At 43.0% G+C, this 15,570-nt stretch overlaps 1 protein-coding gene across 3 annotated transcripts in view; it reads right to left on the minus strand.

Annotated features, from left to right (window-relative positions):
• The window catches only part of LOC147896541 (hyperosmolality-gated Ca2+ permeable channel 2.3-like), an 82,935-nt gene that overhangs the window by 13,762 nt on the left and 53,603 nt on the right, over positions 1 to 15,570 (minus strand). For 2 of the 3 annotated variants that reach the window (XM_087381616.1, XM_087381615.1), the window contains exons 7-8: positions 10,853 to 11,129; positions 5,559 to 5,834 (exon numbers count right to left, since the gene is read on the minus strand). In XM_087381616.1, the coding sequence (XP_087237742.1) occupies positions 5,559 to 5,834; positions 10,853 to 11,129 (553 nt within the window). Of the gene's footprint in view, positions 1 to 5,234; positions 5,345 to 5,558; positions 5,835 to 10,852; positions 11,130 to 15,570 lie in introns of all 3 variants that reach the window. The other variant, XM_087381617.1, reaches the window with a different exon arrangement.

Here is a 15,570-nt window from a genome sequence, read left to right on the forward strand (position 1 = left end):
TTACTTGAGAAAGTTTGAGGGAGAAGCCGCTTGGTATCTTCATGTAGAAGGTAACACCTCAACCCCCTCCTATATGGCACTGGCACAACCAACTCAATTAAAATGCACTAACACACATAAAAGGATGCAATACCAAAACCCGATTGATTGTGCTAGAGTAAGTGAGGTGGTGAGTGCATGCATGTATGGCACGTGGCGAAGCCACCTCGGTTAGATGTACATATGAACCAAATAACTCACACAAAAATTCAAAAAATCAATATTTGCAAGGCCTAACAAAAAACATGCCTTACTTCACAGGAGTCAAGATAGGCCTGAGGACACATCAAACCACAATATGTAAGTTCTTCTAAAGCTGATCACTAGTATGTGATGCGGAGACTGGCATGTGTCTACCCCTACACCTTTTTATGAAAACTTTAAAACTTTGAATTCTTCTGAAGCTGACCACTAGTATGTGATGCAGGGACTCGCATACATCTATCTCTAGTAGAATCATGCCCTACAGTGCCCATCCCCTCCTACCATGATGGTTGCATGTGGAGGTATGCCACCTCATGTGGCCCCTTAAAATTATCTAACGATTTACCGACGACATGTCATGCGATGGCTCACATAAGCCCTATAGTCCCAAATGTGCTTTCTGTTCCAAGTTACAGTGACATGAAGTTGAAGTTCAATAGTCATGACATTGTAAGATCAGGTAACCTACAGGGGATGCCTATATGCATTTGTGGTTCCGCTCCAAGATATGGCATGCAAGCTTACGACACATAAGCCTACTCATAGTCAAGAACAAATTGGACTTCAACATCTTTCGAGCACTTCAAAAGTGTGCCAAGATTACATGGAAAGAAACACCGAGATGCATGGTTGAAGAAACCTACTTTCATGACCAATACTCTCCTAGCATTGGTTCATTCTAACATATGCCATGATGATATGTGGATCGGGTCAAAATCGAAGTCATTGTATTTTCTTACTTTTCCAGAAGTACAATCACATGACTTAAGTATAGTTCATCACCAAGAAGTCATTGCCTTTGACAAGTTCAAGGAATAGAAGACTCGAATCAAGAAAGAGACTAAAAGACAGCTAAAGACCATTAAAGGAGATTGGGTATGTGTGGGGAGGGAGGGGAGGGGGGGGGAGAGTTCATTGTAAGAAACACATGATCAAGCAACAACTCACCATAACGAGGCATGGCACAATGAAAGTATCGATCCATTGTGGGTTTAATATGCTCCAAGGAAAGACTGCTCAAGATCTTTTCATAGACAGGCCATGAAAATGGCCGCCTACATAATTGGTCCATGACTAGGCACATTCAAGAAGAAAACCCATCGATTCTCATTTGAAAGTTTTTGGTTCAAATACAATTGTTGATGTGAAGGACACGATGAACCTCAATCCCAAGAGTAAAGAGTCATCCATAGTAAGGAGCGAAGCACATCAGCTCTATGATTTGGTAACAAAGAAAATGGTGGTGAGACAAGACAATGAATTATCAAGAGATAGAGGCTCAACCAAACGAGGCTGTTCTTAATAAACGTTCAAAGACACCCAAATTGGTAGTTAAAAAGATTGAAGATGTGGAGCCACTTTAAGAATATTCCAAAACTCAACAAGTCAAAATGGTACATGACAACCCTAGAAGACCAAGCATTGTGTGAGCTGAAACATGATTAGACAGCTTAGTATTAAAGGACTGATGATTATCACTAGAAGATTTATCTTTTGTAGTCCATGGAATGCTAACCTAGACCTCCTTTTGAAGTGAGTCATCATTTTGTATCTGGATGACTTGATCATCCCCAAATATTTAATTAAATTGTGCTTAGAATGATGCCTAGCAAGGTTGTTGATGGTAGGAGGGAAATAGGAAAGGAGCCATGCTTTCCCCATAAAGATCGTATCCCTTGCTTACTTGGTGAGTTCTGCTCTTCTTTCTCTTATTACTCTTATTCTATTCTCTTTCCTCGTTTCTCTTTTCTTCTTTGCTCTTCTTATGTTCTTATCTTCTTTCTTTCTTCTCTTCTCTTCTCTTCACTACTCTTCTTATCTTCAACCCTTCTTCTCTTCTCTTCTAATCTTCTTCTCTTCTTCTCTACAATTCATCATGTGGCCAGAAAGCTCTTCAAGAGGCTCGCCTGACCCTTGAGATGCCTTCTTACAGCAATTATATAACATTTTGGAGCACCATCCCACTCCACAAGAGTTATATACATACATGACAAGCACTCAAAACACCCCTCATGAGTCAAGAGTATAAAATCCAAACCACCCCACACCTAAACCACCTGAGATTACTCATGTGGAGTCGAGACAGAGCCCAACAGGCAGCAGAGCCGCCCTTTTAGTAGGTGGAGGATGCAGAGGTGCAAAAAGACTCTTCTTAGAAGTGATGTGCTTAGAAGCACCACTATCAAAATACCAAGTATTCGGTGTCTCATTGACACTGAGAGAGCATGCGTCTTTTGAAGGGTCATAACTGCAAGTCAAGAAAGCATATGGATCATCCTCAATAGTGGTTGTAGCATCTGAACTGTCGAATGAAAAATCTGAAATGCAAGACAAAAAGGAATAGTGCTCTTCCACAAAGTTGGCTGTAACATCTCCTCCATCATGTGCATTAGGAGGTGATGCATCTGAGACAGCCATACCTAGATCCCTTTTCTTTTCTTTAGCTATACGCTTCTTGCATTCACCAATATAATGACCTGGCTTCTTGCAATAGTGACAAATGCCCTTCTTTTGAGGCTTATCTGCATCTCCTAACCTTATAACAGGGCTGTCCTGAATCAGCTTTATGCCGATGTGTGCGCTAATTGGCATGTTGCTTTTGCTGCCCTTTTCCTTTGGGCTTAAACTTGGAAAGCATGGCATGCTCGCCAGCCCGTGTTGCCATATTTCTTCTTGTCTGCTCTTCCTGCAACAAAAGTCCTACCAACTCGTGAAAAGAGAGAGGATTGTTGCCCCCCCCCCAATAACAAATTCAGCGAGGTATGGAAACCAAGATAGGACTCAAGAAGAGAATTCAGAGTGGTGGTAATCATCTATGAATCCGAAATAACTTCATCTATATTCAACAACTGCTCCCTCAAATCCTGAAGCTTTGTTAGATGAGCATTCATGGAATCTCCCTCATCCATATGCGTATGAGATAGCTCTCTCTTCAGGAAGGAAACTCTGGCATCATGTCTTGCTGCAAACATACTCTCTAAAATTTCCCAAGCTGCCTTTGAGGTCTTGCATGACCGAATGTGAGGAATAATGAACCTCTTGACAGAAACAAAAATCACAGAAAGAGCTTGTGCATCCCTAGAATCCCATATCTTATGCTCTGTTGTGGGAGCCACTGGAGCAACAGCTGCTCCAACTACTTGTGCTGCATTTTGACCTCTACCCCTGCCTCCAGCTGTATGAGTGCCAGGTGTGGCCAGAGAATCTGGACTTGCCTCATCTCCATTGACATACTCCCAAAGATGTCTGCCAACCAAGATGTTGCGAACCATGAAACTCCACAAGGAGTAGTTGGTGCCATCCAACTTATCCTCCTGTGTGAGGACTCCAAACACCTCATTGGGGTTGTTCTGAGCCATTTTTGCCAGAAAACTCAAAGAAACACAGCAAATTGGACAAGTATAATCCCTTCCTGGGATGTAAAATGCACAACCAGAGTCTCCAAATAAAAATCTGCCCAGTGACAATTACTGTCACAGCCTATCAAAGGCTTGAAATGCACCACAATGCTCTGTAAATGCCCAATATCTGCAAAGAAAATCTGCAAAAAGTGGCAAAACTCTGCAATTTGACTCACACCGAGTCCAAAACTACTTGGAAATATCCCAAGTAGTCTTTCAACTGCCAAATTGCATCCAAAATGCAAAAGCCCCAAATTTCTGCAAGAAATTGCACCTGCAAGGGACAAATCAACTAAAAGCTCCAAATTTTTGCAATTCTGTGCAAAAAATGCAAAAGCCCCAAATGTGCTCCCAAAATGCAGGCCAAACAATGGCTCTCTGCACAAATGCCTCACAAAAGCACCTTCCTAGATCCACCTGCAAAGAAAACTCTGCAAATGACCACACTGCTGGAGTACCCTACAAAAGTACCTTGCTTTGGAGACCTGCAACATTCGGTACAGTACGGTTGTACGGATAGCTGACGTAAACTGTACGCCCAAATGCAGTCGACTGTACGACAAGTGCACGGACAGAGTACGGAGTGGCGGCACTGACTGTACGACGGAGTACATACAGAGTACGGAATGGCCTTGTACAGAACTCGCACTTGCAATACTGACATGTGTGTACGGAATACTGTGTGCTAACAGTAGTTGTACGGAACTTGTAGTACGAAAGTACGAACGCAACAGTACGGTGCAATCTGGTACGGAATGGTTGCGTGCAGTACAGACGACGGCGTACGGAATGTAGAACGGACGACGTGACTGCACAGAACCTTACATGCAACTGGTACGAAATCCGTGCAGTCGTACGGACTGTACGGAATAGATGGTGTAGGTCACAAGCTGGAGCAAGATGGAGCAGAGCGGGATGGAGGCAGGAAGACGAGCAGGGTGAACCCGCTTTCATACCAAATGTGAGAGCAAGGTGAGCAATGAGCGAGAGTGAGAGCAAACGTAAGTGTACTGAATAGAAATGAGTGTAAGTACAAAAAGAGAGTGAGGGGTTTTGTCTAAGTGACAAAACCCTATTCTATCCACTAATCGTAGTTAGGGATTAGACTGTGGTTAGGGGGAAAAACCTCAATGAGGGAAAAGTGCCCCTAACCTACTTATTATAATACATTGGCCACTGCCTAGGATATAATAATAATTCTAACAGGGTTGAACAGCAAGCATGTTTTATACACTCATGGATCCGGGAATTCGTTGGTTGCATAGCCCAGCCAAGAGGCCAATGGCACTTGCTTCTGGTTTTGCATGACAATGAGGCCTCGAGAAGACAGCCCCTCACAGATAGCTGATTTTGTATCGTTTTCAAAGCATATATTTTCTCTAGGGAAACTACATCCTTATTACCTGCAGTTATGATAGCTGATCATGCCAAACTTGCAACAAAACCTATCAGTTTCTCCTTATATCATTTGGAAACTAAATCCATATTACCTGCAGTTATGATAGCTGATCATGCCAAACTTGCAACAAAACCTATCAGTTTCTCCTTATATGATTTGGAACATTACTTCATTTTCCTTACTCGGTGCACCTGCTGCAAGCAAGAGAGATCTTGTGGTCTGCACTCTTCGTGAGATATGCAATCTGATACATGACTGGCCTGATTGAGCCCTCACATAGGTGGCAAAGCAAGCTGTGAATCTGGCAGAAGGTTTTCCTTTGTAAGACGGAACATCTAATCTCTCCCATCCTAAGTCAAAGTTACTATTATGCAAAAAAAGTTGCTCAGAACGAGACAACCAACTCTCCTAAAGAGTAAAGGCAAACAGCGTTTTAAAAAACTAAAATACCATTTCAACAAATAGATCAGGAAAATACAGGAACAGGACAGATGCATTTGCATGAGTGACAGTACCTGATTGCGGTACACAATATAACCGATCACGAAGTATATCATTAGAAAAGGAAGCAGCAGGGGTGCCGTGATTATGTACATGAAGCCTATAAACACGAAAAGTAATACATTGGGCAGTGCACGATAATATTTGAGTGATTGCACATATGGTCCATACTGCCGTTTTCTGCACAGATGCCTCCAAAAGAAACCCACCAGAAGAACGTATGGCTGGAAAATCTCAGTTGCAAAACCTGTCCATCCTTTGGTCATGACGAAGTTCATGAAAAAATTTGCCTGCACATCAGATAGAAAAATAAAATTTGAACAGCAACTTCTTAAGCATGTCCTCAACCATGTACAAGAACAAGAAACAAGCTTTTCAAAAGCCTAGAATCTGTCAGAAAAGAAGAAATAATTACTCCCAGGAATAATTACTGCCAGGTCCTAAGACCTACTCAACATCTCTCTGCGGCTGCACAAAAAGGCCCCACATATTCTCAACAAGTATATACATGGGAAACAATGGCCGATCATACAGCTGCAAGAGTATTAAAAGTCGAGACTGCCATGCACCCTGATAATATTTCTATTCTCAGAGCCGAAGTTCAGCAGCTCATAGACTGTTAACATCCATATGAAAAATATAACTTCAATGTGCCCTGTACCCACTTTATAGCAAAATCGATCAAGCTCAATCTTTCAAGTTTTGTATTTTGTGTGTGTAGGGTAATCAATTTTTTAAAGATTCAATCACTTGACAAATAGCAGGTGCATTCAAAGACCAAGTGCTTCAGCATGTCATTCGATGAGTTCTATTTAACAGAAGATGCCAACCAAGCCTTGAAATTGTCAGCCAGTTTTAGAGCTCAATTCCCAGGATTAGGAAAAGGGGGCCTAATGGGCATCCAATTCCAAATTGCACATAATCCACCCTCAGTGAGTCACTTGTAGCTCACTATAGCATATGTATTGTGTCTCTGGTATGAGCACTGGTTTCGATCTAAACAAGTGCCACAACTGAGCTTCCACAGACTACTGGATAACCAGCTAAGCTGTAAACAGCCGGAAATCTAATCCCTTTTTGTATCCCAACTTCACACTGAAATCCAAATTGGTCCATCAAGTTTGAACCACAATAACTCTTTCCAGCCTACTCTTAACTCTCTGACCCAGCCTTGTTTTTACTGAGATACATTACATAGACCACATTACAAACTTATGCCTTAAAATGCAATGTACAACTTGTGGAGTGGCATCCAAAAAAACAGTAATATCATCAGCCAGCTCACTATCCAAGAGCTCCTAGTCATGTCCGGAGGGGGATCTCAGCCCGATAATGTCTGCCTGATATCTCAAAAATATCCTCATTGCATCAGCCAAAGTAAACACAAGTCAGGGGCAAGACGGCATCCCTGGTGAGCTGATCTAGGCTGATCTATACAAGGAGGGAACCCCATGCATCTGAGAATCGAAAGCATATAAGGGTGCACTCCAAAAACCCCAATCTACTCTATCATGAGCCTTCTCGAAACACAAGAGTAGAATGGCAAGGCAATGGCCACTCTGTATAGCCCACTATGAGGCCTCCCAAAAAGAGAAAATATTATAAAAAATACTTCAGCCATGCACGAAGCTCGTCTACATATCATGTATAAGTTTTGGAAGAGGAGACGATCCATCTCAATGCCCTCCTTGTCAAACCATGTGGAAATGTGTGCATACCAAGCCGCCATGCGAATCCCGCTCTGAGCTAATCGTATGGATGACTCCAGTGCCACCCTCAATAGCCGCCCTCTAGGCAAAGCCCAAACCCTGTGAAGATAAGTGACTGCTTGGAAAATGGCATCGATCTCGAGTAGGGTCATGGGGAACTCTGCCTATATGATCTGGTGGGGGATGGAGGGCTTGCTCCAAATCATCCTCAATCCCATAGTTACATGCAGCTTCTCAGAGCGTTGCCGCTCAATCATTGTCAGGACTCATGTCACACCCCTTCGTCTGGGGATCCTGAAAAATGTGCATAAAAGCACTGTTGCTACAGTTGAGCTAGAGTCCCCTGCCCTCGTGTAAGACATGCCCTGGCCGCAAGGGTCATCGTGAAGGCTGGCCCTCCAAAGACATCCCTAAGTAGGTGTAGGACTGTACAATCTCCACTCGCTCTCCTTGGTAGGTGAAGCTGTGTCGATCATCTGTGAGGTGTTAAAAATCATGACCTTGGTCTTGCCAAGGTTTATTGTCAGATCCCTCACTCTGCAAAACATCTCTACATGTCTCTTTAGGCTTGCCTCGAAGGAGGATAGAAGGACTACGTCATCTGTGTACATAATATATGTATCATCAGGTCAGCCAGCCGCAATCCTTCGCCTCCTAGGTGGTCAATGAATGTCGTGATCTCATCAATATATAGCTCAAATAGTGTCGGTGAGAGAGGGCATCCCTGCTTCACCCCAATCGTGCTCTCGATCCAACCTAACAAGCCTCTAGGGGCAAGTACTCTCCCTCTGACTAACTCATATAAACTCATCACCCCACATGTCATGACATCTGAAATCTGCATCTCCTGTAGTCATCTGATCATGCGAACTCGTGAGGCTGTGTCAAAGGCCTTCTGAAAGCCTACAAAGTAGGCATAGGCTTTCTGGGATCCTGATCTCAACTTCTCAATGACTGCGCACCTTTCAACTTATTGGTTTGCTTGAGAATCTTGCTCCTTTTCATCTTTTTCTGGAAGCATACTTTGGCTTGTGTCCCCTCCTGTAAGACAGCTATTACATCTTCAGCTTCCCACTCTATTTGTGGGATTCTTTCCATGATATTTTCCAGCTTTTCCTTTTGACTTCCTTCAAACTGGCCCTCAAGTAGCCCCCTATGCGTATGAGTCGTGCATTAGCCACCCTCTTTTCCTGTTCTTGTACTTCTTCATATACATCCGCGATGTGTTGACTTTAGTATCCAGTGTTGCTGTAATTTCCTGTTTCACTGATTGGAGCAGAGTTGTAACAAGTCCTGGACTTTAGTCACTATCTGTGGTGTGGGTGCTGCTGTGTTGTGTATCTGCAATACTTCGTGAATGATTTCTTGTTTTCCTTGTTCTTCCCGAGCATTTGTTTTCCTCTCCAGAGCTGCAAGTAAATTCAGCTTGTTCGTACAGCATATTGGCCCTGGATATGAACCTGATTATCTGCACAAATGTTGGGGAGCCATTATTTGATGCTGAGGTTGGGATCTTTCTCTGACCTTGACAAGAAGCAGGCGGAGCTGACTTCTGGCCCTGGAGAAAAACACAGAGATGCAGTTGGTTGCAGCCACGAATTGGAGCAGACTAACGTGGGAAAGGAAGGAAGGGAGGGGCTGAGGAGCTGGGAGAGGGCTGAGAGGAAGGAGCTAGGGGAGCAGGAGAGGGAGCATGACAAAGAGCTTGGCTGCATCTCTGTCAGGTAAAAGTTTCAGCTTAAATCTACATGCAAACATTTCTTCAGCCTGTGTTATCGAAGGGCTTCAGTAGCTCCCTTGCAATGGATATATTGCAGTGGCATTGTTGCAATTGAGCAAGCAAGAGGAGCTTTTATGCAATCTGGACAGTTCTATACATTGGCGTGCATCCTGCACAAGTGAACTTTTGAGTTTTATGACTTCTTCTGCATAAAGTGCATGTGTAAACGAGTCATACAGTCAATTGCAGTTTTCAGCCAACAAAAGAACGACTTCTTTGGGGACAAAACCCAATGCATCTCTGTTAATGCTTAGTTTCTTGTGATACCATTTTCAGATATCTAGGTATGTATCTCTTTGCAGTCATGCTCCATTGGATGGACAAAACCCAATGCATCTCTGTTAATGCTTAGTTTCTTGTGATACCATTTTCAGATATCTAGGTATGTATCTCTTTGCAGTCATGCTCCATTGGATGCTTGCCATAACCATTTGGAGACAAACAATTCATTCATTCACATGCTCACTTTTGTGATTTGGGGAGTTTCCATTTGCCCTGTTTTAAACCAGGTCATATCAGAGAGGTATGGTGCTACGAGTGCTGAGGATACCTTGGACCATTTCAACTATTTTCTTGGGTTCATTATGCTCAAGAACAGGATGCTTGGAATAAATTGACACACATAGTACAGACTGGATTAGTGGACTCAAAATGCAGGAAAAATGACTCTGTACAGAGCATATCCAGATTTGAAAGACCAGCTATCTAACATCTATGAGCCTTACGAAGGCAAAAGATTGGTCTCTTTCACTCTCAAATAGTCTAGTTCCAATGATGTGTCTATTATAGCTCTTATCATGACTTTTCTGATATCTCTGTACTGCTGAGCCTGTAAAAGCAAAGGACAATTTTTTTAAATACAACATATAAAGAATGGTAGATTAATGCATGATCAGCATATATTAGTAAGAACAGGGATAATGCTAAAGTTTAGAGAGACTTGTACCCTTTTTGATTCAGTGCCGTGAGACATAAGTGTTTTGAGGGATGCATTTTTGGCTGTCAATTTTATACAAGCATTTGTACCGCTTTTAATTCAGTGCAGTGAGACATGAGTGTTTAAGGGATCATTTTTGCTGTCAATTTCATACAAGTGCATAGTGGGGAAAGTTTATACCCCTGGTCTAGCAGGGTCTTGAGAACAATTGAGGTAACATAGACTCCCTTTCTCCCATACTCTGCATGGCCTATCTAGGTCTGCTCTTAAAGAGGTGGTGATGCGGCATGGTGAAGATGAATGCTACTTAGCAGGGTTAATCAAGTGCATGAAGAAGAAATTAATTTGAATAAAAAGGAAGGGAGGTGGGGGCTAGCAGAGGAATTTGGGGGATGAGGGACAGCCAATTGATAACAATGCGTTCCTTGATTATTAAGAAAACATTACTTGGGAATGATACATTGACTGCCCTTTGCACCACCATTGTATCATCCTATTCATATGTCTTTGTTCTACCTTATCCGGGAAATTTTCTGTAAGTGCATGTGAGCTTGAACACATAGATTTATCTTGCTTTGAGGCATTTTGTCGATGGATTCAAACTTCTAAAAAAACGCCATCATTTCTTTCTATGATAATGCCTACGGCTAGTTTGGAAAATGGACTAACCACTTTGACAACCTTATACCTTGATTCCCATGGTACCATTCATGACTTTCAGGACAATTCAAAACGTGAACTGAGCATCACGATGATTGTATATAGCAATTAATTCGATGTTACAAAAGCAAGTTTACTCTGTAGAAACCTTGATCGAACAAGCAAATTCACAGGAGAGAGAATATATACAATAGAAAACATTAATTATTGCATACAATTTACCTGGCTCGAAACTCCGGACGCTAAGAGAGTAGGTATCTGCCTGGGACTCTCAATCGCTTGATTAATAAGGCTGGCAAGTGATCCATAGGTCACCAGTAAAAATGAATTCCCCACCAAGAACAAAAACACTTTACCAGAAGTTTTCCTGTCCTCACTGCTATATGAAGGGTAGCCCTCCACTTTAGTCAAGATGAACATGAGCGATGGAACAAAAAAGTAGAGGATTGTAAGAAGCAAGCTAGGAAGATACCCTCCAATGAATGAGCTTACTACTGGACTGCAACATACACACCACAAACAATAAGCTCTTGAAATGTACTTTAACAAGCCCTTTGAATTTCAATTAAAAAAATTATCTCATGCTAATAACTCTTCACTTACTAGCTAGGATAACTTTCTGGCCATAATTAGAAAAGTTTCCTTATCCTATACATAATCAATGTATAACAAACCAAGAATGAAGTTACAAAGCTCATCAATCAAGCCTACATGGTGCACACAAACAGGTGACAACTTCAGCAAGAAATAGCTGATGCACAGGAAACCAAGAAGAGATTAGGAAGTTCTCATCATTCAAAAAAGCATGTTAACAAGCAGAAACAGTTTCAGGCCATCATTATGCACATGCAAGCAGAAACATTTTTAGACCTTAGGACCTTAAAAAGCCGCTAGCAAGCAGAAACCTTTTCAAGACCCTAGAATCTACGCAATTAGGATTTAGACTTCCATGCCACAAAGACCTTGACACATACCAACATATCAGTCATTCTCAGTTCCACACCCTTAACATCAGGACAAAAAAAGCATTAAAAGGAGTATGGGACCAAATGCCTTACAATTTAAGTTTTCTGTGTAAGCGCATGCAAGCATGCATACATGAACACGTTCTCGCACACGTTGCATGCACGCGCACACACTCACACTCGCACCTTGTATACTAGGATAATGCTTTGAGAAGTTGCTACCACATGGGCGGCACACAGACCTTCTGTTTAGCCAAGTTTGTGAAGGTATCTAGGCTGGTACAACAGCAGATAGAAATGGTACTGCAGGTGGTACAGCAACAGCAGCAGCAGCAGGTACGCATGGACTTGTGCTACAGCAGATAGTACTGGAGGCCTAGAGATGTCTAGAGGACTGCACAGATGTTCAGTAGCAGGTCAGTAGGAACAGCAGAAATCTGCAGACGTGCAGGAGTCTAGAGCAGGGCAGCCACTGCACTACAGGTCTGGGACAGGGCAGGAGGCAGTCGGGCTAGGTCCAAGGCCAATTATAGGCTCCACAGATTAGTCAGCTGAACTCGAAAGGACCGCACTGGGTTGACACGGTCTAGGGCATCTAACAGACTGGTTGGCCAGTTTCAGGGGCCTAGTGTCCGCATAAAATCCCTGGTGTGGGAAATTCATTTAGTTCAGTCTCTGGGCATATTAGTCTCTTTCATGGTACAGACCAGCACATTATTGGAGATCAAAGAAGAGTGCTTGTGTGCAGCAGCAGAAGTTCTTACAAGTCGGGAGTCTTTGGACAGTCTAGAAAATACACAAAGGGGTAGATCTACCCACTGTAGAAGAGCCCAATCGTGGTTCACAGGAACAGCAGTAGCAGACTCAGCTAGAGCGTCCACTAAAGTACATTGAGCCCACAGTGTGATCTATATATGGCAAAGTAATCAGCAAACAGTGCCTACTCCTGGTAGCTTACCTCAGCATATGTTTGCTGATGGTGTTGTCACCGTTTTGGCTATATTTTGTATTTGAACATTACCTCTATTTCTACAACTTGTTTGGCTGAATACCTGTGTGTATTCTCTCCATATCTTAATTATTCTCTCTATGAACACATGGAATGTGGGTTGGCATTAAAGTTTTGTTGTGAGATGTCAAGACCTTTCTTTATTCCGCTGCATTAGCGTTGGTTGTAGCAAGCAATCATTACCTCTATTTCTACAATTTGTTTGGCTGAATTAACAGTGTGTACTCTCCATATCTGAATTATTCTCTCTATAAACACATGGAATGTGAGTTGGCATTAAAGTTTTGTTGTGAGATCTCAAGAACTTTCTTTATTCCGCTGTTATGCTCTAGCCGAGATAGCATGACCTCGGAAAGATCGGTGGGCATTTTCTCTTAGATGACCGACTTTTGTAATATTTCATGTGCGTAAATTAAATGGTCAAGGGAAGTAACTACCAAGGTCCTAGGTGACGGTGTATTGGCATCAACTAGGTGGTTCTGAGTGCTCAGGCCTAGGTGCACCTAAATGTGTAATAATGCCAAGGGGCAAATGGTTTAATTGTGCCCCAAGAGAGAGGTAAATGGTGTACCAAGCTAAAGGTCTAAAATGATGACATGTGGCAGGAGGGAACCATCTAGGGAATTGTGGGCTTGTGGATAGGCATGAAACAAAATTGAATTACGTATCTTTGACGGACATGCAATCCACAAGGAGGCTAGGAGGATATTCGGGATGCCAACGCCTGAGAATTTCGTCCATGAATCGACAGAAAGAATGTGAGACCAGAAATGAATGTTTCATTTGGTATCAGAGCCTAGGCTCATATCCTTTCAAGGCTGTGACGATCCTAGTGAAGGAAACAAGACGTCGAACAACGGGAATGTGCATTTTTCGTAAGGTTGTAAGAAACCGCGTGGCAGAAAACTAAGGCTTGAATCACAAGCGTGGGCGTGTAACACAGGCGGGCAATTCTCCTTCATCCCTTGCCTCCTGGATAATTCGTTGCTTGCAAACCTTACACCAAACGATGGCGAATTCCTTAATAGCGGTGTGCGAGGTGTTGACGGAAGCCTTGGGTGATAGTGATCTCCCAACGTAGAGCCGCTGCCGAGAAAGGGAACCTTACGCTCCTGCGACAATTGATAAGCCACGCATTTTTGGTTCGGTCGACGAAAAAGCAAGAGAGAGAGAGATAAGGAAGCGTATCATTCGGAGCACCCGCTTGAAAATATTTGTACAGAATGTAACTCAAAGAATGCGATGGCTGGCCACTCAAACGAGCTGTATGAAGGGAAAATTGTTTCGAAAGAGCGTGTCTTCAGTCTGGATGACGTGCGATCCTTTTGTCAGCTTTGAAAAAAAACACAAATCCAATCCACTTCCAACCTGTGAGTGCGAAAGCCTTAGGATTCTCAGATTCTATAGTACCTGAATTGCTATACGCTGGACGACGAGATTAGAAGGGAGCGTTTGTGGTCACGTAGATAACCCGTGGGCTGAGGCTGATTCCGAAACAGAGAGCAAGCTGGAGAAGCGAATAGCTTGGATTTTCGAGACTTGTAAAGGCTTTGGCAGAAGAGGGAAGTTCGGACATCTGCGATTCGTGGAGCTTCCAGGGAGCATCATTTTTTCCTTCTGTATAAAATTTTAGTTTCCAGTTTGCAGTCGATTTGTTCCTGTACAGCAGAGTTTGCAGCCGATTTATTCCTGTACAGCAGAAGGAAATTCGAAGTGGAAAAAAAAAAACCCTATTTTCCCTTTTTAAACAATGGAGGCAGAGGGACAAGATTCCAGGGTGAATCCTGGTGAATCTAGAGCGCGATCTGCGCAAGAAATGTCCCATCACACAACACCTACTCTGGTGGGTAGGATTTCTGTACTAGAAGATGCCTTACAACAGATCATGAACCAGCAGCTTCAAGTGAACGCTGGTCAAAATGAAATTAGAGAGATGGTGCAAGCCTTGTCGGCTAGACCATCTAGAAATGAAAAGGGCAAAGCTCCAGCAGAGCCAGAGCCCAGTATACACTCATCAGAACGTGCGAAGGTCAAGGTACCTAATATTGCCAACTATAGACCGGAGAAGTATGCTAGTCGGATGACCGAGCGCAGTTCTGATGTGATCGAGGTTTGGTTACACAAGTGGGAAGAAGCCTTCCCCATTTGTGAAATCAGATCTGATCTAAAGAAAATCCACGAGACCACTCACCTGTTTATTGAGGTAGCGGATAGATGGTGGATAAAGCGACAGAAAGATCAAGTTGCCCCTACCACCTGGGAAGGGTTTAAGGCTGAATTTAAGAAACACTTCCTTCCACCTTACGAAGAGTCCCGAGCTTGGGATGCTTATAGAAACCTTCGCCAGAGGAATTTGTAGGTGGCAGAGTACACTGACAAGTTCAGGGAATGTGTTATGAAAATAACAAACCCTCTCCCTATGTCGGTTCAGTTGAAAGACTATATCTATGGACTGAACGACAAGATTAAAATGGAAGTTCGGGCTAAATATGTGACTACATTAGATGAATCTATTGCAGTAGCCCTGAACTATGAGAATGCCAGAGGCAGACCACTCAGCATAAGTACCTGAGAAAAGGAGGATTTCAAAGGAAATGGACTTCAAAGACAAGTGTCTCGCAGCCAAGTAGCCAAACCAAGCAAGTGAAGCCGGCTGAGGGACAAGCAAAGACAAGTACCACCGTTGGGGTGAAAAGAAAAGTAACTCCAATGGCAGCCCGAGCTTGGTCAAAGTCCTCGTTGACCCCTGAGCAAAAAGAAAAAGCTAGAAAAGAAGGATTGTGCTTTGGCTGCCTTCAGCAACATCAGTGGAAAGATTGTCCACTAAACAAAGACCGCCGCACGGCCAATATGATAATATTTGAATGCGACGCGGAAATGCAATAGAGTCCCAATGCGGAACATATGCAGATGCAATTGGCGAGACCTTCTCAGAGGTTAGTACCTGTGTTGTTAAGTGTGTCTGT

The sequence above is a fragment of the Dipteris shenzhenensis genome, chromosome 11, assembly GCF_047967505.1.
Source record: "Dipteris shenzhenensis isolate YYH24624 ecotype China chromosome 11, Dip_SZ_1.0, whole genome shotgun sequence".
Taxonomy (NCBI): Eukaryota; Viridiplantae; Streptophyta; class Polypodiopsida; order Gleicheniales; family Dipteridaceae; genus Dipteris; species Dipteris shenzhenensis.